General features: G+C 44.8%; 1 protein-coding gene across 2 annotated transcripts in view; it reads right to left on the bottom strand.

Annotated features, from left to right (window-relative positions):
• Positions 1 to 3,926: 3,926 nt before the first annotated feature.
• The window catches only part of UBASH3B (ubiquitin associated and SH3 domain containing B), a 183,361-nt gene continuing 159,800 nt past the window's right edge, over positions 3,927 to 27,487 (bottom strand). Inside the window, exons 8-14 of one of the 2 annotated variants that reach the window (XM_030221789.1) lie at positions 25,496 to 25,616; positions 22,593 to 22,715; positions 18,748 to 18,840; positions 17,066 to 17,210; positions 12,456 to 12,562; positions 7,947 to 8,056; positions 3,927 to 5,450 (exon numbers count right to left, since the gene is read on the bottom strand). In XM_030221789.1, the coding sequence (XP_030077649.1) occupies positions 5,313 to 5,450; positions 7,947 to 8,056; positions 12,456 to 12,562; positions 17,066 to 17,210; positions 18,748 to 18,840; positions 22,593 to 22,715; positions 25,496 to 25,616 (837 nt within the window). In that variant the 3' untranslated portion in view covers positions 3,927 to 5,312. Of the gene's footprint in view, positions 5,451 to 7,946; positions 8,057 to 12,455; positions 12,563 to 17,065; positions 17,211 to 18,747; positions 18,841 to 22,592; positions 22,716 to 25,495; positions 25,620 to 27,487 lie in introns of both variants that reach the window. The other variant, XM_030221787.1, reaches the window with a different exon arrangement.

Here is a 27,487-nt window from a genome sequence, read left to right on the forward strand (position 1 = left end):
AAGATGGGCTGGGGAGCGCATCTGGACCATCTTTCAGGGAGTTTGGTTATCTCAGGAATCTCACTACTCCATCAACCTGCTGAAGTTGCGAGCAATCAAGTTAACAATTTGAGCATTTCATCAACACTGACATTACTAGATTATTCAAATACAAATAGGCAATCAGGTAGCAATATATTACCTGAACAAACAGGGAGAAATAGGATCTTCACATCTGAATTCCAAAGCTCACAGGATTTGGAATCTAACGCTTTCCCTTCACTCCACATTGCAAGTAGCTTAAATTCCAGGCACCAACATTGTTCTAGCAGATTTTTTAAGCAGAAGACTCCATCTGTACAAATGCTTTCTCAAGGCCACAATTACGCAAGACTTTTTTGCTCACTGGAGCACTCCGGAGATAGACCTCTTTTCATCCCCTCTGAACAAATGTAACAAATTTTGTTCAAGGTGGCCCAGTTAGAGGCGCATAACAGTAGATGCATTTTCCATTCCATGGTCAACTTGTCTCCTTTATGCATTTCCTCTAATTCTCTTGATTCCAAGAACATTACAGAAAGCAATACAAGACAAAGCTTCCACGATTCTTATAGCTCTGTATTGGCCCAGACAACCCTGGTTCCCAATACTGCTTAATCTAGCAACTCAACCCCCTTTGTTTCTTCCTCAGTCTCCAGGCTTACTGACTCAGAATGAGGGTACTCTTCTTCATCCAGATATTCCTAGACGGCAATTAACAGCTTGGTGTGTCCATTTCACCGGTTAAATTCTCCAGTATTTTCACAGCCAGTAATGGAGGTCTTACTTGCTTCAAGAAAGCTTTCTATCAGACAGACATATGCTGCAAAATGGAACAGATTTGTTAATTGGTGCATACCAAGGCATTTAGATCCAGTCTCCTGTTCTATTTCCAAAATTTTAGACTATCTCCTATATCTTTCTAATACTGGTTTAGCTTACTCTACCATCAAAGTTCATTTAGAAGCCTTTTCGGTTTTTCATGATCCCTTAAGATGGTCTTACTGTAGTTAGTCATCCAATCACTAAACGTTTTCTGAAGGGATTGTTGAATCTAAAGCCACCTATTCATCCTCCTCCAGTGATCTGGGATCTTAATATGATTCTCAATCAACTTATCAAGGCTCCTTTTGCATCTTTGTCATCTGCTGATTTCAGATACTTGGAAAACAGCATTTCTTATCACTATAACATCTGCATGTCATATAGGAGATATTCAGGCTTTAGTTTATTAGCCTCCATATACACAAATTCTTCATGACAAAGTGATTTTGCAACCTCATCAGAAAATTTTACCTAAAGTAGTTTCACCATTTCATATTAATCAATCCATCATTTTACCAGTTTTCTGTCCTCCACCTCATTGCTCAATTGAACAACAGCTGCACATAGTAGATTATGTAAGAGCAATTACTGTTTACCTTTGATGTACTGCTTCTCCACAGAGACCCCTCAGTTGTTTTTATCTATTCAACCAAACCAATCTCGCCCAGTTAGTAAGCATACCATATCTCAATGGATTGTGAATTGTATACCAGATCAATGGTTCGCATAGTTTGGATAACATCTCATATGTCACAGCTCACAGACTTTGAGCGATGGCAGCCTCTACAGCTCATCTGCATCAAACTTCCATGATGGACATTTTGCAGAGCAGCTACATGGACATCTGTGCATACTTTTACTTGACACTACTGTCTAGACACTGCTTCAGCTGCTGATTCTACTTTCAGTCAAGCAGTATTGCCTTTTAGCTTATAAATTGACAACTGCCTCCTCCTCCAGTCACAGGTTATTAGACTTTTACTGTACACATTATCTTTATATATATATAATGTATTTTTTGTCTATTACCTGTGCATAGCTTGGGAGCTTTCATCTGTGTGGCTACAAGATCTTCGTATCCATGGGGAAATAAAAGTTCCTTACCTGTAACGGTAGTTCTCCGTGGATAGAAGATCCTCTAGCCACACAGTCCCTCCCTCCCTCCCTCCCTGAATTGTCAATTGCTATTCATTAAACTGAGTAAGAGTTATTGTTTCATACTATATATATTTTGTATTTAGGTGGGAAGTTTGGGACATGAATAGTAGCTTTTTAAAGATTGCATAGCTTGCAGAAGGTCCGGGTCAGTGACGTCACCATGACAACAAATTCATACGTGTGGCTAGAAGATCTTCTATCCATGGAGAACTATCGTTACAAGTAAGGAACTCTTATTTTCCTGCTCCTTTGTATTTCCAGCTTAATAGGAACCAGAGCTAGGATCTGTAGTTACCTGGGGATTTTGCCCCATCTTATATCCACTCTGCTGTCCCAAGATAGCTAGATTGGTCATTGTTCCTGAATCCAGCCAACAGGTGTGATCCTTTGCAATGAGCAAAATTTCCTCTCCCCATGGCAAGCAAAAGACCCAACATAGGAACTGAATTAAGGTCCTTCTGAATGCAGTGCACAGCACTGCCACTAAGCCACTGAGTTAGATATTAAAAATATTCTTGATTGGAAACCATTGTGGACTCTGTGAAATATTAATTTGGTGGCTTTATTACTTCTGGTGGGGGTGCTCTTTTTTTAAAGTCTATGGTAGTAATGTTCTGGAAGCAAGCGCCTTGTGACTTCAGGTGGATGGAATGGACTGCAGGACCAGTTTTTAAATTCCTAAACATGAAGCAAGACTGCCAGTCTTCTGAGGTCCTTTGGTACTGTATATCTGAGCATCTTCTTTACAGTGGTATTATCAATACAGATCCTTATAAGCAGGGCAGGACTGTTACTCATTTTGACAGAAAAATAAAAGAATCATTTTGCATGGCAACCAGTGTGTGGCATTGCAGCCAATGTCAGATGCACTTGCAAATGAACACCACTAAGCAATATGTCCTGCAGAAATGTTGTACAAATTAATTCATAGTGACCTAAGTACAGAGGTAAAACATTACTAATCACTTTAAAGCTTTTCACCCTTTTTTTTCCCCTCAGTTTTCTAATTTACTCCTTCTAAAGGAAATGCTCAGTATTCAAGGTAGGTCTCTGGGAAACAAGTTAGGCTACTGCTACAGTACCTTGAAGAAGACACCGTGCTACAGCTGCTACTAGGTTCCACTCTGTACCAACGGCAGAGCAGTCTGTGATGCCATCATGCCATTTGACTTCTCACACTCGGGCAAGACATCTGGGAGTAACCGAATACTCAGCTCATTGTCCAATCAGGAGCACAAAGAGGGGGTCACTTGACCCAGGTCAATTCAGAGAAGCTGGTCCAGCTGGATTTCACTCCGCTACATGCATGAAAATGTAGTTCTCATTTTCCTAAGAACAGCATAATTAGTTTTCCATGCATGTAGCATGATACAAGGATCAGTTTCTTTGGATTGAATCCCGTGTCTGGTGTGATTCTTCCAAAATGCATCATGTTTATCAAAGGTCTATCAACAAAGCATCTTGTGAGACTGATGGTTTTAGTTACACTGGCTCCTGGAAGCTAACTGACTTCACAGGAGTTGAAAATCAAATGCATTTACCAAACTGGGAAGACATATTTTTTTCAGTAAAGGCTGAATATTTTCATGGCTGATTTTAAGGAAATCTATGCTGTGTGGAAGGTAATTAATGGTGAAATTACAACCTAATTATGAGATTTCAGCATAGTCCTGTTTTACTACAGTAACTCTCATCCTCATATTGTAAGATGGTGACAAGAGCCAAAGCTATCAGGCAATCCAAATTTCTGGCAAAAGAGATTAGGCTAAGTGCTGGAACTTACATGGTAGGGAACAATTATCAACATGGGCTACCTTTAAGGCATGTTATTTTACTGTTAGCCTTGGCTGTTAGTAACTAGGGGGCTCATTTTCAAAGCATTTAGGCTTACAAAGTTTTATAAGACTTTGTAAGTCTAACCTCCTCCTCTCCCTTTTACAAAGCCATGGGACAATGCTGACCAAGCCCATTCACTTTGTATTGGCTGTGTCGGCATTACCCCACTGGCAGAAGATAGTGGTACAATAACACGTTTTAACTGTAGCCCATATTGATAACTTCCTCCTTTAGTGGGAAGAGTTTCAGTCTCTGGTAACCAGAGCTGAGATTGTGATGTCATAATGCCTCATTCCACCAATGCTTAACAGCCAGCCTCATCAGTGATGTCACAATGACTTCATTGCCCTGTACTTGGCTCACTTGTATTACATAGAGCAGTGATTTTGATTTCTAGAGACATTCCTTTTTTCTTTAATTAAAGGGAAGAAGTTATCAACAAGGGCTACGTTAAGTGTTATTTTACTGTTAACACCAACTAGGTCTCATTGTACAAAATGGGACCTGTACTAAAATAGCACAAGTTAATGGTAAAATAACATGTCTTGACAGTAGCTCATGTTGATAACTATAGCTTTAGCCCTGTAGCATCCAACTGAGATCAGCACTACAGGTTCCAAAACGCTGTAGGGGAGTATGTCAGAAGACTATCAGTGGACTAAATTCTCTCCCCACCCCAAAAGACTAAAACTACCTGGTAACTTCTGGGACATTAGGATGGGAATTGAAATCTGGAGGAAATAGATGACACTCTTTCATGCAGGCACACAGAAAACTCCAAGACATTTTGAGCCTGGAAACAGAGAACTAGCAGTGTTCTAAATCAAATATTTGTGAGGAAACTTGTCTTTGGGGTTTCTTATTCCTGAATAAATTACTTGGAACTGAGAAGAACTGTTAGGGATCCATCTCTGCTTACTTGATTGAGGGCTATCTGTTGTCCTTTGAACTTTGGCTTGCTTTAACATAAACTAGGGAAAATATAGGTTGAAATGTTCTTTTTGAAACACTTCTGGGTTGTGCAGTTCTTTTCTTGTTTTCCTTGTCACCTGGCATAAGAGTTAGAAAGCACAGGACTGAAATCTCTTGCTATAGAATTAGGTTGACCATACAATAGCAGACGTGCAAATAAAGAAGGCTTTGATTTCACAAGACTGGCCCCTTTGATTTTAAGCTTTCCATTTCATCCTGACAACCTCCACACCGAAAGCCCAAAGGAGGGTCTTCTTGCATTTGGCCAGTACAAAAGCAAGAACGTGTTCTAAGAACTACCTGTGAATGAGTCACATTGTCTTGCACAGGAATTTCCAGCTTGAATTTGCAGTTTGAGGACATATGCTAGAATGGTTTGCAATGTACACGTAAAACATTATTTTTGCAATGGACACCTAAAGCATTATTTTCACTGCCTTTGAACAAGAGGGATATGAGACGTTCTCTGATGTTTTTTCAAGGCAAAGAGTGGCTGCCAAAGACTATTCTTGGAGTAATGTTTCTCTCCAGTTAAAGCCACCAGTTGGTCCATGTGTAAGGGGAAGGATTGGAGGGTCTGTTAGCTGCCATAGTCCTGTCTCCCCCAATTCTTCACAGGAACAGAAGCCCAAGTAGGGAATCTATTGAAAAAGAAAGATAGGAAAGTCAATCGGGTTTAATCAATCTTAGAAGTCATGGAGAAGCATTATTGAAAGGACGTCCAAGCCAGAATAGAGACACTCAGGTCATTATGTCCAAAATGGATATGTCAAGATTTCCTCTTTGAAAATACATGAGATGGACGTCTGTGTGCTGAACATGACCAGCACGAACAGTCATTTTACAAACTGGAATGTCTACCATTTGAACGGCAAAAAAAGCAGCACCTCTCACCTCTGCTGCACGGGCAAGTACAGCTGATCGGCGAGTCAGAAGGCCTCCTCAGACGTCCCTTCTTTCTTCCTGGGCCCGCCCTCCTCTGACGTAGGTAAACTACGTAGTTTACCTATGTCAGAGGAGGGCGGGCCCAGGAAGAAAGAAGGGACGTCTGAGGAGGCCTTCTGACTCGCCGATCAGCTGTTCTTGCCCGTGCAGCAGAGGTGAGAGGCGCTGCACGGGCCGGTAAGGCAAAGGGGGGGGGGTCGTTGGAAGGGGGGAGCGGCAGTCACGACCAAAGGGGGGCGGCGGGGCGGGGCAAGACACAGGAAGGGAGGAGGGCCGGCCCGGGGCTGGGGCTGCTAAAATTTGAGTTTTTTCATGCGGGGGGGGGGGGGGGGGGGGGGCGGCGACCTCGGGCGGGGGGGGGGGGGGGGGCAAGGACAGCCATACAGGATGCTCCTCAGGAGCGCCTTTGCCCCCTCCTGATTTTTTTTTTCTTTTGGTGCTGAGGGAGAGGGGAGCAGCAGCGACCTGGGGCGTCAATAAAGGACGCCCCTGACGCGCATTTTTGCCCCCCTAGTTATTTTTTTAAATACATTTCACTTTTAAACTTGTAGCTGACAGCCCTAACGAGAGGTACAGACCTTTTGTTAGATTTCCTGCCTTTTTCCTGCGTAAAGGCAATCGGAAAAGGTTAGTGCATCTCGTTTCAATGGGGTTTTTACACTAATTGCTCATCTCCATTCCGTTTTCGTTAGCTGCTAGCTTCCTCGGTAAAAGCCCTTTGATGCATGCAACGGATCAACATTTCCTCGTTGGAAGGTCATTAAAGGCTCATTAAGCTTTAGTGCATCTGCCTCTTAATCCCTTAAGTGGTCAGAGCACCTTTTTGTACCCTGGAGGTAACTGAAACAGGTCTATATAAGGCCATCCTTCTTTTTAGGCTTGGATATTGTAATTGCTGTTGTACATCCTGATTTTGGGTCCTCCCTAGCAATGTTCCCTCTAATTTTTGCTGGCCCATGTGTGCATGAAAAACATTTTGTGTGCAAGTTTTAAGCCTCAACTCGATGTGTGAGGTATAGTCTATTGTTCACAATAAAGAAAGCCAGCAAAAATTCTGTGTATGTAGTTGCTAGGCGTGTGTGCTCCCACTGTGACCCGTGTGTGAGTGCACACACGCATAGCTTACAGGGAACACTGCTTCCTCCTAGTCCCAATCAAAACATGCCCACAGCATGCCCCCTTGCAATTTGGACATACTGCGTCGGCTCTGCTGGTTCCCTGCTCTCTCTGCCCCGGAACAGGAAGTAACCTGTTCCGGGGCAGAGGGAGCAGGGAACCAGTGGAGCCGATATCCCCCCAGCGGCGTGCACCCAGGGCGGACCGCCCCACCGCCCCTCTTCCTACGCCACTGCCTGCTCCCTAGCTTGGCTAGGGCTGCTGAAGCTATGGAGAAAGTGTTTTCACAAATCCCCTAATCTGCTCTAGAACAGATGAGGGAGCAGGCATCCTAAAGAGCAGGCAACACCATCACCAGTGGCGTACCAAGGGCGGGGCGGTGGGGGCGGTCCGCCCCTGGTGCACACTGCTGGAGGGTGCAGAAAGCATCCGCGCACCTGTCGGCTCTGCTGGTTCCCTGCTCCTTCTGCCCCGGAACAGGTTACTTCCTGTTTCGGGGCAGAGAGAGCAAGGAGCCAGTGCAGCTGACAGCCGTGCAGCTGCTCCCAGCAGCTAAGAATGCACCCGGGGGAGGGAGGGGGGGGCTTGATGCGCCAGGGGTGTGTGTGTGTGTGTCGTGCTGCACCCTGGGGGGATGGACACTGCTGCACCCGGGGGGGGGGGGGGGTGCAGCGGCGATCTGCCCCAGGTGGCAGCCGACCTAGGATCGCCACTGACCATCACCTAATGACTAGGTCAAAACTACTGTTGTGTTGGGTTTCAGAGAATTGCAGCCTGTGCCTCTTAGCCAGCAGTAGGCAACCTGCAGTCCTTGTGAACATCCATCTGCTCAGGGTAGCAGATATCCTTAATGAATATGCATGAAATAGATTTGCATATACATTGCTTCAACTGAAAACAAAACTCTCTCTGGCATATTCATTAGGCATATCCTGAAAACTCAAGCAGGTTGATGTTTGTGAAGAGTAGAAGTTGGATATCATTACAGAGGATTTTTGGTGTAATGGCTGGAGTAGGGAGGAAGAGGAGGAGGCACATTTATATCTCAAGAACCTGCTGTCATTAAGGCTAATTACCTTTCTTACCACCTGCACAAAGTCCTTGGAGTTCTGCGGTAAGAGACCCTGCAGCTGTCGGGTGCACGCCTCAAGCGAGGACGCATGTGCTACTATTAGAATGTTATTACCTGAAACACAGAGCAAGTTCCCATTATTACTACATACACAAACTAGTCTGGGAATTTCTCTCTCTGCTACTTCCTCTCATTTTTACTGAATATAAAATAAAGCAATGAAAAATGTTTCTTAATGCCTTTGTGTTTTCAAGTATGTCATAGTCTACCCAAAGCACTCCAGTATTATTTGGTACCGTACCCAGCTGTAGAAATCAAATCAAGGACAAATCAAAGTCGTCTATACATATAAAGTATCGCATACCATGTAAAATGAGTTTATCTTGTTGGGCAGACTGGATGGACCGTACAGGTCTTTATCTGCCGTCATTTACTATGTTACTATGTTATACCTAGGAAAAGTACAATAAGGAAGGGGCTAAAGTCGGAGTAATGCTGAGGTGCATGGGGAGAGGCATAACCAACAGAAAAATAGGAGATGGTAATACCTCTCTGTACAGAACGTTGATGAGGCCTCGCCTGGAATACTTCATACAGTTTTGGAGGCCAAATGTCAAAAAGGATATAGGTAGGCTAGAGACTGGCCAAAGAAAAGCAGGAAAAATGGTGTAGGGTCTGTACCAAAAACCATATGATATGAGACTGAAGTGTCTAAATGTATAGTCTATAGGAGAGAAAAGACATGGGAGACATGATGGGGAAATTTCAATATTCTAAAATTGCGATTGAGATAGAACTAAGCTTCTTTTAGTGGAAAAAAATTAAGGCTGTAGCATGAGGGAATCATTATATGAAACTCCAAGATGGCAGTTTCAGGGAGAACATCAGGAGATACTTTTTCACAGAAAGTGTGTTAGATGCCTGGAATGCCTTCCTGAAGGAATTGATGAAGAAAATAAATCCGGGAGTATCACTGGTGGAAGGTGACAGACATGAAGAATTGGGTAACCTGCATAGAGTAGTGAGTACAACCCCAAAATAGCATTACAACATGTTGGGTTTCTTGGAAGCCTCTGGAAGGGTCTACATGGAACAGCGGCTGCAATCCAGAATAGCACTGGACCTTTAAGAAAGCTGAGAGCTGGGTAAACCCCAAAATTTAATGAGCAAAGGAAGACGGGATTTTAATATGAAAGCAAACCTGGGTGTTAATCCAATCAAAAGCTAGGTGAAAAATGGGCGTGGATATGCTAATCAGCTAGCATGTTATTACCTCCGTGGTAACTGGTTAGTGTGTCCATAATGCAGGAGCTCTTAGCACCTCCTAAATAGGGGGCGGTAAGTGATCCTGCCTTAATTTATTACATGGCTGTGCGCTAATGCTGACATTAGCACACAGTCATATATAATATAACCAACACCCAACTGTGAAATTAAGAAAAAAATTTATTGTTAGGACCCTCAGATTCCTAAAAGAGAAATACACTGTCTGCCAGATACTATATAGCACACCTAGCGTTCCGCGCCAAAATCTAAGCATATTCCATAACAATGCTCATAACTTAATTGGCTTAACAAGCTAATCAGCATTGATAACAGCACTTAACAAGAAATAAGGAGCACTAATTGGCAATAATTAGAATTTACATGCATAACTCGCTACGTGTATTCAGTAATGTACTGTACCTAAATTCTAATGCACGCAGTTCAAAAGGAGCATGGTTATGGGCGGGGAAATGGCCCAGTGCATGTAAATCTATGCACAAGAATTTATGCCACATTTTTGTTGGTGTAAATGGATGCACCTACTTTTAGGCACTAGGATCAGCCAGTGGTGTAGCTATGTGGGGCCACGGGGGCCTGGGCCCCTGTAGATTTGGCCCTGGACCCCCTTGCCGACGACCCTCTCAACCCCCCTTCCGCTGCCAACCCTCCTCCGCCGTCGCCGTAGGCTACCTTTGCTGGTGGGGGACCCCAACCCCTGCTAGCCGAGGTCATCTTCTTCCGGCACAAGGCTTCGTTCTGTTTCTGAGTCTGACGTCCTGCACAGGACATCAGACTCAGAAACAGAACAAAGCCTTGCGCCGGAAGAAGAGGACCTCGGCTGGCGGGGGTTGGGGTCCCCCACCAGCAAAGGTAGCCCATGGCGGCGGAAGGGGGGGTCGAGAGTCATCGGCGGGAGGGGGGGTCAAAGTTGTTGGTGGTGGTGGTGGCGGCGGCGGTGGGTCGGCAATGGCGGGGGGGGGGGCTAAAATGTGCCTCCTCACCTTGGGCTCTGGACCCCCCCTCCTGCCGAAGTCTGGCTACGCCCCTGATATCAGCTAAGCGTATTCTATATATCATGCCTAAATCTAGGCACCGCTTATAGAATACGCTTAGGCGAAAATGTTTACCATGCAGATTTTTTATGCACCTTATGTAGAATCTGACACCTTATGTCTTCATTAGGTCGCATGGTACAAATCAAAGTAGGGTATACACAAAAAGTAGCACATATGAGTTATCTTGTTGGGCAGACTGGATGGACCGTGCAGGTCTTTTTCTGCCGTCATTTACTATGTTACTATGTTCTGCATTTTCAAATAATGCAAATGTTTCCTATATTGCACCAGTAAGCATGGTAAACTCAAAACAGTCACTTTACACTTGTATGTATTGATTGTTATTCTTCAAGAACTTATCTTAAAAGGTGTTCAGTGAGCCATTAATGAAATTCAGGGAGACATTTTTGACAGGGTTCCATGTTTTGCATAAAGCTGCTTCGCAGAAAAGTTTCCTTTACACTTCAGCAGTTTCCCATGCACTAAGCCCATTTCTAGCTTCCAGAATATATGGATGTGTGCTAATCAGCCATGGGAGTATGGTTAAGTATTGCATAAGGTCACGCTAAGCCCATTTCTTAGTGCAGCTTAGTAAAAGGATCCTTGTGTAAGTTACTGGGTATTTACAAAACAGCGCTTAGGTGGAATTTTGGCATGTTTCTTTATTTTTAAAACATTCATATTCTGCTCTATCACCAGCTTTCTAGGAGATTACACCATCAACATACACAATAATCTTATGTTACACATAATATCTAAAATATTGTTTCTTCTATAGCGCCACTTTACCTAATAAAACTATACTCCTGCATACATGTGTTTAAACAAAGAGGTTTTCAATGCTGTTTTGAAAATAGTGGAGGAGTGGCCTAGTGGTTAGGGTGGTGGACTTTGGTCCTGAGGAACTGAGTTCAATTCCCACTTCAGGGACAGGCAGCTCCTTGTGACTCTGGGCAAGTCACTTAACCCTCCATTGCCCCAGGTAAGCCGCATTGATCCTGCCATGAGTGGGAAAGCGCGGGGTACAAATGTAACAAAAATAAAATAGATACTATTGGAGATTCTACATGGAATGTTGCTATTCCACTAGCAACATTCCATGTAGAAGGCTGCGCAGGCTTCTGTTTCTGTGAGTCTGACGTCCTGCACGTACGTGCAGGACGTCAGACTCACAGAAGCAGAAGCCTGCGCGGCCACATTGGTGATCTGCAAGGGCCGACTTCTACATGGAATGTTGCTAGTGGAATAGCAACATTCCATGTAGAATCTCAAACAGTAGGAACAGTGGAGGAGTGGCCTAGTGGTTAGGGTGGCGGACTTTGGTCCTGAGGAACTGAGTTCAATTCCCACTTCAGGGACAGGCAGCTCCTTGTGACTCTGGGCAAGTCACTTAACCCTTCATTGCCCCAGGTACAAATAAGTACCTGTATACAAAATGTAAGCCGAATTGAGCCTGCCATGAGTGGGAAAAGCACGGGGTACAAATGTAACAAAAATAAAAATCCCCCATCTCCTGCATCTCCCTAATACATAGGGGCAGCTGATTCAAAAGGCATGGTCCAGCAATATAAAACATGGAATGTTGAAATATTTCCCAGCCTGATGTGATGGTATTTCCAACAAAGGTTTATTCACAGACCGTAATGATCTCCTTGGCTGATACACATGCTTACTGGTACAGTTGTTAAAATGACTGATGTCCTATTCGTTAATACCTTGAAAATCAAATACAGATTCAATCAACTTTCAAAATTCAACTTCAAACAACCTTCAAAAATTGTCTCTATCGCCTATGGTAGCTACAAAGTCTCTCTCCATATATTGAAAAGACGGGTCTGACCACAGTGGTCAATGCCGTGGTAACATCAGGACTGGACTACTGTAATGCCCTAATGTATCTTTGTAAATAGGGTCCTTATGTTTGTAAGGGGCATGCAAATTTTAGCGCCTCTCTTAGCCCCCACAGTGGCATTACATGCCTAATTTTACACAAGTATATACAAAAGCCCTTTTTAATGCATAAAACCCTGTCTTATGCACTGAAATGCCTTTGAAAACTGCACTCTTAGAGCTCACCAGAGAGCAAGTTAATTAGGGTTGTACTGTACTCAGTATAAAAGAATCATTTTTCTCATTTGCAGTGTTGTAACAAGAGTTGGGAAAGACTGAATTGGGCTCTGCTAAATACCTACCTTTGCTTTTGCATTCACTTAGGATTTCTTTTGTCACTTGGAAACTTCTGCTGATGTATGTTTCATAGGACTCTGAAACCACTAATTTGCTGACTGGGATATGAGGTCTATGAGAGGAAGGAAAGGAAGCACTAAAGTTAATGGTTGCTAAAACAAATTGCAGTGCTCATTTTTTTTTTTTAAAGCTGTCTAACTAGGAAAATCTTGCTGACCAGACTGAAATTGAGTAAAGACTAGAAACAGTGGGTTCTGATGGACCCACAGATCTCTTCCTCACTGGGGGGTGGGGAGCATGATTTGGCTTCCAAATTGAACTATTCCTGTCCCTCTCTGGATTGAATTAGAGCCCTGACTATGTTATAGTGGCTCGTGATGGGGACAATGTCGCAGCTTACACATTAGCAAACTGACTGCCTGCCTAACCGCAACTCAGAAATGGGAAAAACAACAACAAACTTTGCCCGAACCCAAATAAAACAGAGATTCTTTGGGTACCAAACACAAGTGGACAAATACCCAACTTCAAAATACCTGTACTCCCCTTAAAATCACAGGTCAGGAACCTTGAGATACCGCTAGACTAATCACTCACCAGTGGCGTACCAAGGGGGGGCGGTGGGGGCGGTCCGCCCCGGGTGCACGCTGCTGGGGGGTGCCACGGCGCGCGCCTGTGGGCTCCGACTTCACGAACTTCGCTCGTTCACTGCAGCTCCCTCTGCCCCGGAACAGGTTACTTCCTGTTCCAGGGCAGAGGGAGCTGCAGCGAACGAGCGAAGTCGGAGCCCACAGGCGCGCGCCGTGGCCCCCCCCCCCCCCACAAATTCAAACAACCTTCAAAGATTACCTACAGCAGCTACGACATCTCTCTCCATATATTGAAAAGACGAGTCTGACCACAGTGGTCCATACCATGATAACATTATGACTAGACTACTATAATGCCCTGTACACTGGCCAGACCAAAAAGAGTTTGTGTCAGCTCCAACTAATTCAAAATGCTGCAGCACGACTGATAGAAGGCTGCAAGTGACGTGACCACATCACATCCTTCCTGCAAAAGCTACACTGGCTACCAGTACCTTATAGGGCTAAATTTCAAACTCTATGTTTGATTTTCAAGGTCCTCAGACAAAATGGGCCAGAGTACTTAAATAATAAGTTATCTCTTTACACACCTTTAAGACTTCTAAGGTCCTCTCAAGGATCATCACTATCTGTACCCTCATCAAAAGAAATTGTACAATGGGATACCCACCAGCGAGCCTTCTCAGGAGTAGCCCCCATGCTGTTGAATTTACTCCCGGAGAGGCTAGGTATAACTTGAGACTACCTGTACTTCAGGAAGCAGGTGAAAGCCTGGCTCTTTTCCCAAGCCTTTAATACATAGGGTGACTGACTGCACACCCATTCTGCATCTGGACTAGCTTGCTACACATACTGTAACTTAGAACAGCTCCTTATCTCTTGCTTAACTGCACAAAGAACTTGCATTGATTTTAGCTAACCATCAAATTATCCCAACTATACCATGTATCTTGTTCCCAATGTATATCTGCTCTTGGTCCTTCAGCTATATGGTAAGCTGTATTGTAGAAAATCTTTAGCATCATATCTATGTTAGTTGAATGTTTTAATGCATGCTTATTAGGTGTATCATTAGTATTATGCTAATATTGTATTATAACTCTGGTACTTGAATTCCATTGGTGTTAAATGTGTATATTTTTGACACTTTTTCATGGTAGTTCCATTATTAGGTTTCAATTTACTGTTTTCAGTTTACCTCATTTATTGTATTTATTTTATTCTTGGTTATTTTACTATTGTTATGCTATTAACAAAACTATAAATTTTATGTTAAACTGTACCTGCTGTACACTGCCTTGAGTGAATCTCTTCATAAAGGCAGTTAATAAATCCCAATAAATAAATAAAATCATAACAGTGTTGCCTACCGAGGAAGGTACACAAAGACCACAGAAGTTCTAACCAATTTCATTACAATTTGAAAGTGCAAAGGTCTTGACTGTATGGAAATTTCATGACCCGATGTAACCACATTTTGGGAAAATATGCCTGCCTCAGGTGACCAGAACTCTTGAGTATATGCAGCCAATAGAATGAAAACAATGTATCAATCAGCGAATGGATGTTATTCTCTTCTCTCTTTGTAAGAAGCGACAGAAGCTTTTAAGGCTTGTCCAATATAATAATTCTCACCTCCAACGTTCTAACCTGCCTGGGACCGTGGATCCCTCGGAGGTGGTCTGCTAGGCAGCTAAGAACACACTGACATCAGTAACGTCACTGACAGCTGATTCCAAGGCAAGGGGAGGAGTAGGGAAACACGCGGAGCGTGTTTCCCTACTCCTCCCCCTGCCTGGGATCAGCTGTCAGTGCACTGCTCCCTGCCACTTCTGAGCAAGTGACAGGGAGCGGGGCAACACAGAACCCCCCCGGCGCATCACCAAAGCACCCCCCTACCCGAAGAACATCAACACCCCCGCCCCCCACACACGTCACGTCACTCCCTCCCTCCCAACCCATTCAAGGCCCCCCTCACGCCCCTCCCACTGATTTCCAGACTCCCCCTCCCTCCGATTTCAACACCCCCCCTCCGCGTAACTGACCCCTGGACCCCCTGCTGTGACCCTCTCGACCCCCCCTTTCCGCCGAAAATCCTACCCAGCCGCCGTCGCATTCCTGTGCTGATGACAACCAAACTTCTCTTCTCGACTGCACCGGGGCGTTGCTTGATGAATGACATCAGACACACGCACAGAAACTTCAACAGATGATAGTTCAACAAGCATTGCCGGCGCAGACGAGAAGAGAACTTTGGCTGTCTTCAGCACAGGTACATGATGCCAGCGGGGGAGGGTTTTCTGCGGGAAGGGGGGTCGAGAGGGTCACGGCACGGGGGTCCAGGGATCAGTAACGCGGAGGGGGGGTGTTGAAATCGGAGGGGGGAGTCTGGAACTCAGTGGGAGGGGCGTGAGGGGACCTTGAACTGGGAGGAAGGGAGGGGGGTCTGGAACTCAGAAGGGAGGGAGGGAGGGGGGTCTGGAACTCATACGGAAGGAAAGAAAGGAAGGAAGGAAGGGAGGGAGGGGTCTGGGAAGGGGGGTCTGGAACTCGGAAGGGAGGGAGGCAGGGAGGGGGGTCTGGCACTCGGAAGGGAGGGAGGGAGGGGGGTCTGGCACTCGGAAGGGAGGGAGGGAGGGGGGATTACCTTGCTAGCGCCCATTTCATTGCCTACCAAAATGGGCCTTTTATACTAGTACTAGTAAAAAAGACCCGTTTCTGACACAAATGAAATGGGCGCTAGCAAGGTTTTCCTTGGAGTGTGTATGTTTGAGAGAGTGTATGTGAGAGTGACTGTGTGTGTGAGAGAGAGTGAATGTGCGAGTGTGTGTGTGAGAGAGAGAGAGAGAGAGAGTGAGTCTGGGTGCGAGTATGTCTGTGAGAGAGTGTGTGTGTGAGAATGAGAGTGTGTGCAAGTGCATATGTGAGACACAGTGTGAGAGAGAGAGAGAGAGTGAGTTTCACACAGATACAGTGTGTGCGAGAGAGAGAGTGTGTGTGAGACACAGACTCTCTGTGAGACTGAGTGTATGAGACCAAGAGAGTGTGTGAGTGATTGTGTGACACATAGAGAGTGAATGTGATACAGTGTGAGACATAGAGTGTGTGAGAGACAGTGTGTGAGAGTGAGAGAGAGAAAGACATTGACTGTGAGAGAGAGAGAGTGTGTGAGAGAGAGTGTGTGTGTGTGTGTGACAGAGATACCTCCCCCCCTCTCTGGTGTCAGGCCCTCCCTCTCTCTCTCTCTCTCTGGTGTCTGAGGGTTACTGTGCAGGACGCTGAGCTCTGGCTGTGCTTCAAGGAACTGACCAATCCTATTTAATAGAATGCACCTCCAACATTCTGAAGCCGAGAAACCTCGTGTGGTTGGTCACTTCTGCTTGTGACGAACCCGGAAGTATGTGATGTCAATTCAGGAGATGGATACAGAGAGCAGGAATGCCTCAGCCATGCAGTCAGCTTCAGAATGTTGGAGGTGCGTTTTATTATATAGGATTTGATATGTTATCCATTCACTGACCAATACATTGTTTTCATTCCACGGGCTGTATATTCTCAGAGTTCTGGACCCCTGAGGCAGGTATATTTTGCTGAAACGTGGCTGCATCGGGTCATGAAATTTCCATACAGTTAAGATATTTGTACTTTCAAATTGTAATAAATAACTCCTTGGAACTTCTGTGGTCTTTGTGTCCCTTTCCTGGTATTCACACTGTTTTGTTTGCCTATACCTTTATCTAAGGAGACTTATCCTCTGTTTTATTCCTCTTATCTTCACAACTCACATATTGCCAGGGTACTGCTTATAATATTATAGAAATAATGTGACAAGTTGTCAGACAAAGCAACAACTATCAACTGCAGAGACTTTTAAAGAAGCACATGGAGGATCAATTATTTCTTCACGTTTACATAGGCAAGAAGGAGAAACAGATCCCCAAGATTCATGCTCTTTCACCCCAAGGTCCTTCTCCTGAAATGAAAGCCAGAATGGGACTGGAAAATGTTGTTTCCCTGTTGGTCACCTGTAGGTTGTGTCCACACTTAGGTTGGCAGCATTTAATTCTACCGGTGGAATCCAAGCAGGTAAGGTGGTACCTGGCACCCATTTCGTCCACTCAAACAAGCCTGGCTCTATTCGGATCTTCATCTTACTCTCCTGTTGCAAACCTAAAGATAGGAAAAATTGAGAGGGAAAGGTGGAATGTGAAAAAAATAGATCAGAATCAACTGACTAGCAGAAAAGTGATTCCGGGTAATAGTTTGTCCAACTTCCCCACTGATGCAGCTTGTTATGTAATAGGGACTCACACTATTCCTAATGGCCTATCCCTGCTTCTGGTTACTGTTTCTGGTTCTCCTCTCCCTGTGACACAGTACCCCTCCTCAAGAGATTGATTTTTTGGTTGTTTTTATCCCAGAAATAAGCAGTGGAGTTTCCCAAGTCCATCTTAATAATGGTTTATGGACTTTTTTTTAGGAACTTTCCCAAAACATTTTTAAAACCCTGCTAAGCTAACTACTTTTACCACATTCTCTGGCAATGAATTCCAGAGTTTAATTACACGTTGAGTGAAGAAATATTTTCTCCAATTTGTTTTAAATGTAATACTTAGTAGCTTCATTGTGTGCCCTCTAGTCTTTGTGAATTGCTTCTTTACGGTTTCCAAAAATACATCTACCTATTCCATTTCACTCAGGATTTTATAGACCTCTATCATATCTCCCCTCAGCCATCTCTCCTCTAAGCTGACCAGCCCTAGTCTCTTTTGCCCTTCTTCATAGGGAAGTTGTCCCATCCCCTTTATCATTTTGGTTGCCCTTCTCTGTACCTTTTCTAATTCCGATGTATCTTTTTTGAGATGCAGTGACCCTGAAATGTGCTTGAAGGCAGATCTCAGTGAATTTGCAGCATGGCATCCCTTTCATGCACACCATAAGCTTCTAAATTTCACTTGCCCTGCAGCAAAATTACCAAGCTCCAAGCTATGGGACTGGCCAAAACATTTACATGCTGGCTTTGCTAATGAAGGCACCTTGGAAAATTATGTTATTTGACTTTATTTTTTTTTATATCAAGATCTTCTAGAACTTTGTTCTTTTCCTGAGAATTCGAAGGGCTGATTTTCAATGGGAGATAAGTGATTAGGATGGCTCTTAACTGGATACCTCCTGCTGGCCAGGTGATCTCTGGATTTTCAGTGGCACTCAACTGCAGAGTGGTGCTGAAAATCCGGGGAGACCATGACAGCACTATCCGCTTAGTGGCGGAGTGTGGAGTTAAGGGCAGATCCAGAGTTTTTCTGGTTTGTAGTTATATTCATACCAATAACTGGGTAACGAAGCAGATAAAGTCAGGCCAGCAGAAAAGTGTCCTAACTTTTTCTACTTTGTTATCTGGGCACCTGTCTGAATATCGGCCAGCACCTGGATAAATTCCAGCAGCCATGCAAGCCCTGGATATTCACTGCAAGTACACAGATTAGGCTGGCATTGAATATCTGGGTCAAGTTCTGTTCACAGTGGTCAGCGCCATGACAGTCACTGACCTCCACAGACTGAAAATATTCACAGTAATAGATGATCTATCTGTTTTAAGACACAATGGCAGCTCTCCAAAGGGTGTGATGCTACACACTATAGTTTGGGATCCCCAGCTTCCTTCTCCCACCCTGGAGGAGCTTTGATCTTCCCTGAGGTCTCTTACCTTTCAGTATGTTGTGTGCAGTCTGTACGCAGCGCAGGGAAGGGGAGCTGTACACGTAATCAATGACTGAGTTACTTTCTAACAAAGCTTCACCTGCAGAAACAGGGAAACAAGCAGATTAAGCAAGTGGTTTGTGTCCTAAATAAAAACCTACCAATACCTAGATCCAGTGGTGGTTAAAGCAATACATTAGGATTTCAAAAAAAAGAAAGAAAAGGTGTCACAAACTGATGTCCAGAAGGCGGTGGCATCTGTAGACAGAAATATCTGGTATGGCAAGCTATCTGGGGGAGGTGACGGGCCAAAATGACATTTCTGCACATCAAAGCAAGTGGGGAGAAGGGGGAAGGCGGTATTGAAGCTGCTGCACTGATGGAGGGGAAGAGAGGAAACTGTTGGACCAGAGTGGACCCTATACTCAGGATCGCTTTTACCCAGTGTTTCTTTTTTCTAGAAAAAAAGGTGCTGGTACTTATACAGGGCCAACCTTAGGGGATGGTGTGATTATCTATGACTCCACAGTAGCCACATATCCCAGTTACCAGCAGCAGAATATATACAAGAGCTAAAATTGTTGCAACTAAATTATGATGCCTGTAAAATAATGACCCCTGACCCTGTACACTGGACCATTAAGGTATTAAGTTTAAACATAATCTGCATTCACTGATACAACAGTGCGTACAGAGCAGAACCAGAACATTTCCACATACAACTCACCATACAAAATAAATTTTGGTTTCATCTCAATAACAGCAACATAAACCCTCTCCAGCACCAGGTATCTTGTAATGTAATTAAAAGAAAAAATTACAAAAGCCACTCAGGACTTGTAGAACAAATCTACCATTTCATAGCAGCATCAACTTCCAAAACTCAAACAAGAATATACCTAGGAAAACATAGCACAGTAAATATTGCAATGAGCCCGTCGAATTACTACAGATCTCTACTCAGACATTTGGCCTTGCAGTCACTCAGGCAGAACAGTTAGCCCCTCTTCAAATACAGGCAAAAATTACCCCGAGATCCCAAGCATCCAGACTCTGCATGCAGCACAATACCAGGAAAACAGTTTCCTCCTGTACAGTACAAAATAAAGACAGCAGATATCAATTCTCAATTTGGACATATTCCAAACACTAAAATGAAAATAAAATTATGTCTATCTTTGTTGTCTGGTAATTTTGTTTTTCTGATCATGCATGTCCCAATCTCTGGTTCTGTTTCTCTCTATCTGTGCTCCTAACTCAGTTTCTGGGGCCTCCTGTACATTTGCTATTGTTTTCTCTTCTCCTTTCTTCTTCACTTCCTGCTCTTCTTCCATCTTTATTGGCACTTATCTTTCACATTCAGCTTTCTTCCATTTTTCTGCCTGTTTCTCAATTTTAATTTTCCATCTGTTCCCTTTCACTCCATCCATGTGCAGCATATCCTCCCTCTCTCTTTCCTTCTGTTTCCTTCTATCCATGTGCATCTCCATCAAGAGCTTGCCCAGGAGCTTCAGGTTTTGTCTTTTTTTTTTTTTTTACGTTAAAGTTGGTTCCAGGGGTTTCCTCTGGATCCAACTTTAATATTAAGAAAAAAAAATCACAACAGTAAGGGCCATCCAGGGCAGATGGAGGCAGCAGTGAATCTTGGGCAAAGCAGGGCAAGTTGGAGCCCCATGTCTGAGGCAGAAGAGGACTCAGGGTAGCGCATAAGTAAAAGCCAGATCCTCTGCGAACTTGATTGGAGGAGGTATAGAGTGGATCCAGTGGATCTGAAAAATCCAGCTTTTGCCTATTTTCTCCATCCTTGTGCAGCTTTTCCCATCTCTTCTCTTCCACTTCTCTCTATCCATGTGCATATCTTCTCTCTCTTTCCTTCCATTCATGTGCATCTCCTTGTCCTTCCTCTCCTCTCTGTCAATGTGCATCTCTTCCCTTTCTTTCCATCTATTCGCCTCCATTCATGTGCATCTCCTTCCTCTCTTTTCCCTTCCTCTCTATTCATGTGCATTTTCTCCTTCTCTTTTCCCTTCCACTATTTCTCTTCTCTCAACCTCCCCTACTCTCTTCCCTCCTTCCCTCCCACCCATCCATCCAGCATCACCTACTCTCTCTATCTCCCCACCTACCTCGGTCCAATATTGCTCACTCCCTCTCACTCTCTCTCTTTCCCTCTCCCCTCCCCCAAGTCCAGCATTTCTCCTTGAACCTCCTTACCTCTTTCTGGGACCCCTAACAGCAAGGAGAAGAAAGTACCAGGCCTGGCACCAGCACTAACTTCAGCACCAAGGAGCCTTCCAGCCCATGTACTTTTGAAGGTCAGGTTAGTCCCACCCTCTCTGAAATACATGCATCAGAGGGGCAGTACCAACAGGGCCTCCATGAAGCAGATAGGCTTCAAGGCTCCTTGTTGCCGAAATTTGTAGTGGACTGGTACTTTCTCCTTGCTGCTGGGACTTGAATTCAGAGACATGGCACTGGGAGGGAAAGGGTATCAGTGTAAATTGGGGTGGCAGAGGGGTAGCAAATGCCACCCTGTAGCAACGCCTAAGTCAGAAGGGCTACATCTATCTACAGACAACCTCTACTTCAGGAAGCAGGTGAAAGCAGGGATCTTCTCCCAAGCCTTTAATATATGTGATGACTGACAATCCACTCAGTCCTCATCTGGACTAGCTTTCCACACACCCTGTAACTTGGACCAGCTCCTCATATCTTATTTAACTGTAAATATAGGGGGAAGTTATCATCGTAGGCTATTCTTAATCCATTTTTAGTAACTAGGGAGCTCATTTTAAATGCACTTAGATATACAAAGTACCATAGTACATAGTAGGCCAAGGGCAGAGATTGGGCAGATCCAGCATTTAGGAGGTTAGCAACGATATTCTGTCCACTAATCACCTAAACCAATTCATAAAGTTAGGACAGCAAATAGGCTGTCCTAACTTTACGCACCTAGTTAACTGGGAACTGGTCTGAATATCGGACAGTGCCTAGTTAACATCTGGGTCAGCGGACATACAAGCTTTTCTTGTAAAGATAGCTGCTGTTAGGTGCAAACTTATTATACACATTTGCTGCTTATGAATCTTGAATAATTTTAAACATTGTTTTTATGATAAGTGTTGGTTGGTGAATGTTTGTCATTTTGTTATTTTTGTTAAGATTTTATTGTGGATGTTAATTTTGGAAACTGCCCAGAATTGTAGGATGGTATGGGCCATACATGTTTAAATAAATAAATACCCAGACATTCAATACCCTGGTACTGAATATCCAGGGTTAGGTCAGCCCTTGGCCGGTAGTGGCTTATAAGCCGCTTACCTCTGCAGGCAAATAATACCCCCTACTTTATCTTGCTTTGGAATACAGATTAACTGTCTCTTCGAAAAGATGACTAAAGTAGTGGATTCAAAATGTCGAGAGTGGCCGATTTATCATGTCATGGGTCCATAAGCAGTCTGTAAACGTTACATGCTTGAACTTCTGTAACTTTTTTATTTTTTCACATAAAAGGATGGGGTTTGGACTGCTGTATTACAAATTGTTTGCTCTAACAGAATTCACTAAAACCTCAATTTTTTGTTTCTGGTGACTTTAATCACCTTTTCCTAGAGATCATCACATATATGAAGGCAGAGGCATGAGGTACCCTCCTGCTATTGCTGGTCCTGTTCCCAGGAACTGTTCCCAAGCACTGCAGTGTGATATTTTTGTTTGGTTAAGGTGAACCCCTTAAGCACAACAAGGTGCATTTCTGTACCAAAAAAAAGGGAGGGGTTCCAAAAGGATGCTGCAATGATGAAATTAGAATTTTGCTTCATGAGTTAGTTCCACAAGTAAGAAACTCACCAATGAGTCTGGCTTGCATACATCCAAAGACCGTGATTGGAGCATCCTTTTCGTAGTCTCGGTAGCCGCCGCTCCTGGGGGGTAAGCTGGAAAGCATGTTCAGGTTTGTGCGTACGTAGCGCCCTGCCCAGAAAAGGCCAAATATGTTTTGGTGGGTTGTAAACTTTATTTCAGCAATGCTTGAGAAAACAACAATATATAAACAGGACATTAGTATATATCTGCAATTTTGGTATGGGTGTGTAGGGAAGCTAATGAACATTGGGGCCCAAAACAGCACTCTCTTTAGTGAGATGAGAGAATTTTTTTTGGAGGGGGGGGGGGGGGGTGGCAGGGGGTTGGCCTTGTACTTTTCTACTGCATCTTGGACCCTGAATCCAACCACTAGATGTCACTGTCAAGCACGACCATGGTTCCGTCACCCTCTTCACTCCCCATCATCCCCAGACCCGGGTTGAGTACATTTTAAGAAATAAAAACACTCTTATGTTTTTGGTTTTCTTTGTCCGTATGTCTGTCTGTCACCATGGAAACACATGAGGAGAAGTAGGCACAGAGCCTGTTAGCGCACAAAGGCTGACAGATCACCCATCAATTTTTTTGGGGGGGGGGGGAGGAGGTGGGGAAGAGATGCTGCAGTAGTACTGGACAGATCCTTTTTTTTAAAGATAAGCACTGTGGTGGCAGCAGAGGCAGTACTCTGGCGCCTATAAGTTCGATTCCCACTGTAGCTCCTTGTGACTCTGGGCAAGTCACTTAACCCTTCATTGCCCCAGGTACAAATAAGTACCTGTATATACTATGTAAACTGCTTTGAATGTAGTTGCAAAAACCACAGAAAGGCAGTGTATCAAGTCCCATTAACAAGATTCCATGCACAATCTCAAAAAGTAGCAACATTCCATGTAGAACCCCAAAGAACAGCAAGATTCCAGAATCCCAAAGAGATTCTACATGGAATGTTGCTACTATTTGAGATTCTACACAGAATGTTGCTAGTGGAGGAGTAGCCTAGTGGTTAGTGCAGTGGACTTTGATCCTGGGGAGCTGGATTCCATTCCCACTGCAGCTCCTTGTGACTGGGCAAGTCACCTAACCCTCCATTGCCTCAGGCACAAATAAGTACCTCAGTGGCGTTCCTAGGGCAGCTGACACCCGGGGCGGATCGCCGATGCGCCCCCCCCGGTGAAACGACACCCCCCGGGTGCATTTTTACCTACTGGGGGGGTGCCGCGCTCCTGTCGGCTTCGCTCGTTCCATGCTCCCTCTGCCCCGGAACAGGAAGTAACTTGTTCCGGGGCAGAGGGAGCATGAAACGAGCAGTGCTGACAGGCGTATGGCACCCCCCCAGCGGCGTGCACCCGGGGCGGACCGCCCCACCGCCCCCCCCTAGGAAAGCCACTGAAGTACCTGTATATACTATGTAAACCGCTTTGAATGTAGTTGCAAAAACCGCAGAAAGGCAGTATATCAAGTCCCCTTTCCCTATTAAAAAACTGGACACACACACACATTCCTCCACTCCTACAGAGCAACTGTAGCACACACACAGACCTGGAACTCAGGACACACAGGTTTAGGACTGGAGTATAATCTAGATCATAGACTTTAATTTTCTCTTTTGCATTTGAAAGTTAAGAATGTGTCAGGATAACCCTTCAGGCTGGGGGATGCATTTGTTGTTTAGTTCTCCCCCCCCCCCCCCTCCCACATCCAGCTCACTGTATAGCTTGTACCTCCTTCTGCCCAACCAGGTTATTTGCACAAGAAAACCACCAGCAAATGTTTCTGACCCCAGGGATTCCACAAGAGGCCACAGGCAAGTGTTCTGCTGCAAACTGTAATTGCTCCTTTCAACCCAGCAGGTGGGTAGCTGAGTCACCATTAATTATGTGCGGAAGCTCTTTAGTCATGAATACCTCTGCATTGAATGAAACGGGACCTGCAGATTTGCCTGGGTAATGCTTGCAATTTAAAGTACAGCTTCCCAAACCTGTCCTGGTGATTCCTAGGGATGGGCTGTCATTTGCAATGAGATAGGCTAGGCAATGCCATGTCATTGTATGTCATTACCAAATAAAACGAACAAAAGAAATGGACATTTGCAAATAGTGTGCACTCTTAATGACGCTGCCCCTGAAATGAAAACAAAGGAGACTAAATAAAATGAGCAATGCTGCAAATGACCCTGGAAAAGAAACAAAAGATTTTGTGCAGCTTAGCCAGCTGGGTTTCTCGGCAAATCTACAATTTATATTATTTATTTATGATGATTTATTTACCTCCTTTTTGAAGTAATTCAAGGCAGTGTACAATGAATGTACATGAGATAAATTAGCATATACTGGGTCTTCAGTGCATACAGACTTAACCCATGCCTATTCATTGTGGATATCCTGAAAGCCCAACTAGCTGCAAGGTGACCAGGACAGGTTTAGAAACTACAGCTCTAGGGCATCTGAGATCTGGCAGCTGCTTGCAAGCCAGGGACATTTGCATTGAGCTGTTTGGGAGCCCTGCAAAGAGGCAATGAAGCCAAGAACTGGGCAAATGTACATTTAGTCACACTTGGTCTGTGCTTCAGCTTTGAATTTAGCAATAGGAATAACCTTTGGCCGTTTAAACCTCAGGGAAGTCTGAAATCATTCATAAGTTTTTTAAAGACAGCTTACTTATTGTTCTAATTCCTACAATTTGTTGTATGTCTTGTGGACATCAGGAATGTAACTGGGTAAAGTTGAGAGGCACCTTCTTGTCCTTATCTGGAATCTGGCCCACTGTCTTCCCATTTGCTCTGGTCCACTGGTTCACCATAACCTCTTCATGATCTTTGAACCACTGTCTCCTTTGCCCTGGGCAAATCTATTTTAGGTGGTGTCCTGTACATTCCCAAATGAACTCACCTTTGGCATCAAAACACTGAGAAAGCCAGTACTTCCCAAAAACCACATCCATTCTCTCTCCATGCCGGCACACAAACAGGCATCGCTTCTGCAGACCAGGATGGCTGTTCACTTTGAGGGGCTGCTACAGACACATAAACCAGCATTAAAAGACAGTTCTGTTCTCACAAATTGCTCTATGCTATAACCTTAGGGTTATGACCTCACCCAGTTTAATTCAGTTTTGATTTCTTGCATGCATGGCAATGTAGTTTTGATTTCCCCGAGTAAAGTAAACCCCTAAACCCCAAGGGAGCACAAAACAGGCCTAGATCAGCATCTTCAGGTTGACTTGGGTGAGGTGATGACTCTGCACCCCAGTGCAGTCAAGACACAATCCTGGAGGACTACAAACCAGTCAGATGTTGAGGATATCCTTAATAAATATACATATATTCCTCTTATGAGCACCCCTTATTTCAATCTAGTCACAGTATATGAACTTAATAACTATCTAGTGACTACTCTTTTCCAATTTTCATGCACTTTATTATTATACACACACATTATCCAGCTTATTTTCGAAAGAGATCGCCAGCCATTTTCCGACACAAATTGGGAGATGGCTGGCCATCTCCTGAAGCCAGCGAAATCGGTATAATGGAAAGCCGATTTTGGCCGGCTCCAACTGCTTTCCGTCGCAGAGCCGGCCAAAGTTCCCGGGGGAGTGTCGGAAGGGTAGCGAAGGCGGGACAGGGGCGTGCTTAAGAGATGGGCACCCTCAGCCGATAATGGAAAAAAGAATGGCGTCCCTGGTGAGAATTTGGTCCACTTTATTTGGTCCCTTTTTTTTTCAGGTCCAAGTCCCCAAAAAGTGCCCAAACTGACCATAGATGACCACCGGAGGGAATCGGGGATCACCTCCCCTGACTCCCCCAGTGGTCACTAACCCCCTCCCACCCTCAAAAAAACAACTTTTAAAACTTTTTTTGCCAGCCTCTATGCCAGCCTCAAATGTCATATTCAGGTCCATCGCAGCAGTATACAGGTCCCTGGAGCAGTTTTTAGTGGGTGCAGTGCACTTCAGACAGGTGGACCCATGCCCACCACCCCCCCCCCCTGCCTGTTACACTTGTGGTAGAAAATGGGAGCCCTTCAAAACCCACCCGAAACCCACTGTACCCACATGTAGGTGCCCCCCTTCACCCTTAGGGCTATGGTAGTGGTGTATAGTTGTGGGGAGTGGGTTTTGGGGGGCTCAGCACCCAAGGTAAGGGAGCTATGCACCTGGGACCAATTTGCAAAGTCCATTGTAGTGCCACCTAGGGTGCCCGGTTGGTGTCCTGGCATGTGAGGGGGATCAGTGCACTACAAATGCTGGCCCCTCCCACGACCAAATGCCTTGGATTTGGCCGGGTTTGAGATCACCGGCCTCGGTTTCCATTATGGGCGAAAACCGAGGCTGGCGTTCTCAAATCCGGCCATCTCTGACATTTGGGCGGCCCCAACCGTATTATTGAAACGAAAGATGGCCGGCCATCTCGTTTCAAAAATACAGTCGGCCCCGCTCCTTCACGGCGCCGTCCTCAGAGATGGACGCCCTTAGAGATGGGCGTCCCCGATCGAAAATGCCCCTCCACGTCTCCACCGTATTTAAAGAGAGCGCATGCGCTGGTGTTTTTGAGCAGCAGCGCCATTAATCCGGGACTCCTGTGGGCGATCGATCCTGTGCAAGCAGCTGGACGGTTAGAAAAGGTATAGTTAAATAATAATGATTTTGAAAAATTGGAAGTAAGAAGAGCAATTGTGGTACAGGAGACAGTATGGTTTTGTGTCTATCAAACATATAAACGGCGAGTGACCGTACTCACTCGCAAATGCGCAGTAGAGACTTCCCTCTCTGTCCCGCCCCCGCGTCAATACGTGATGACGGGGGGGGGGGGGCGGGACAGAGAGGGAAACTGCGCCGCCGAGGTTGCTACCGCTCCCCCCCCCACTCGGAGTCGCCGCCGC

This window comes from Microcaecilia unicolor, chromosome 12 (genome assembly GCF_901765095.1).
Source record: "Microcaecilia unicolor chromosome 12, aMicUni1.1, whole genome shotgun sequence".
In the NCBI taxonomy this organism is placed as follows: Eukaryota; Metazoa; Chordata; class Amphibia; order Gymnophiona; family Siphonopidae; genus Microcaecilia; species Microcaecilia unicolor.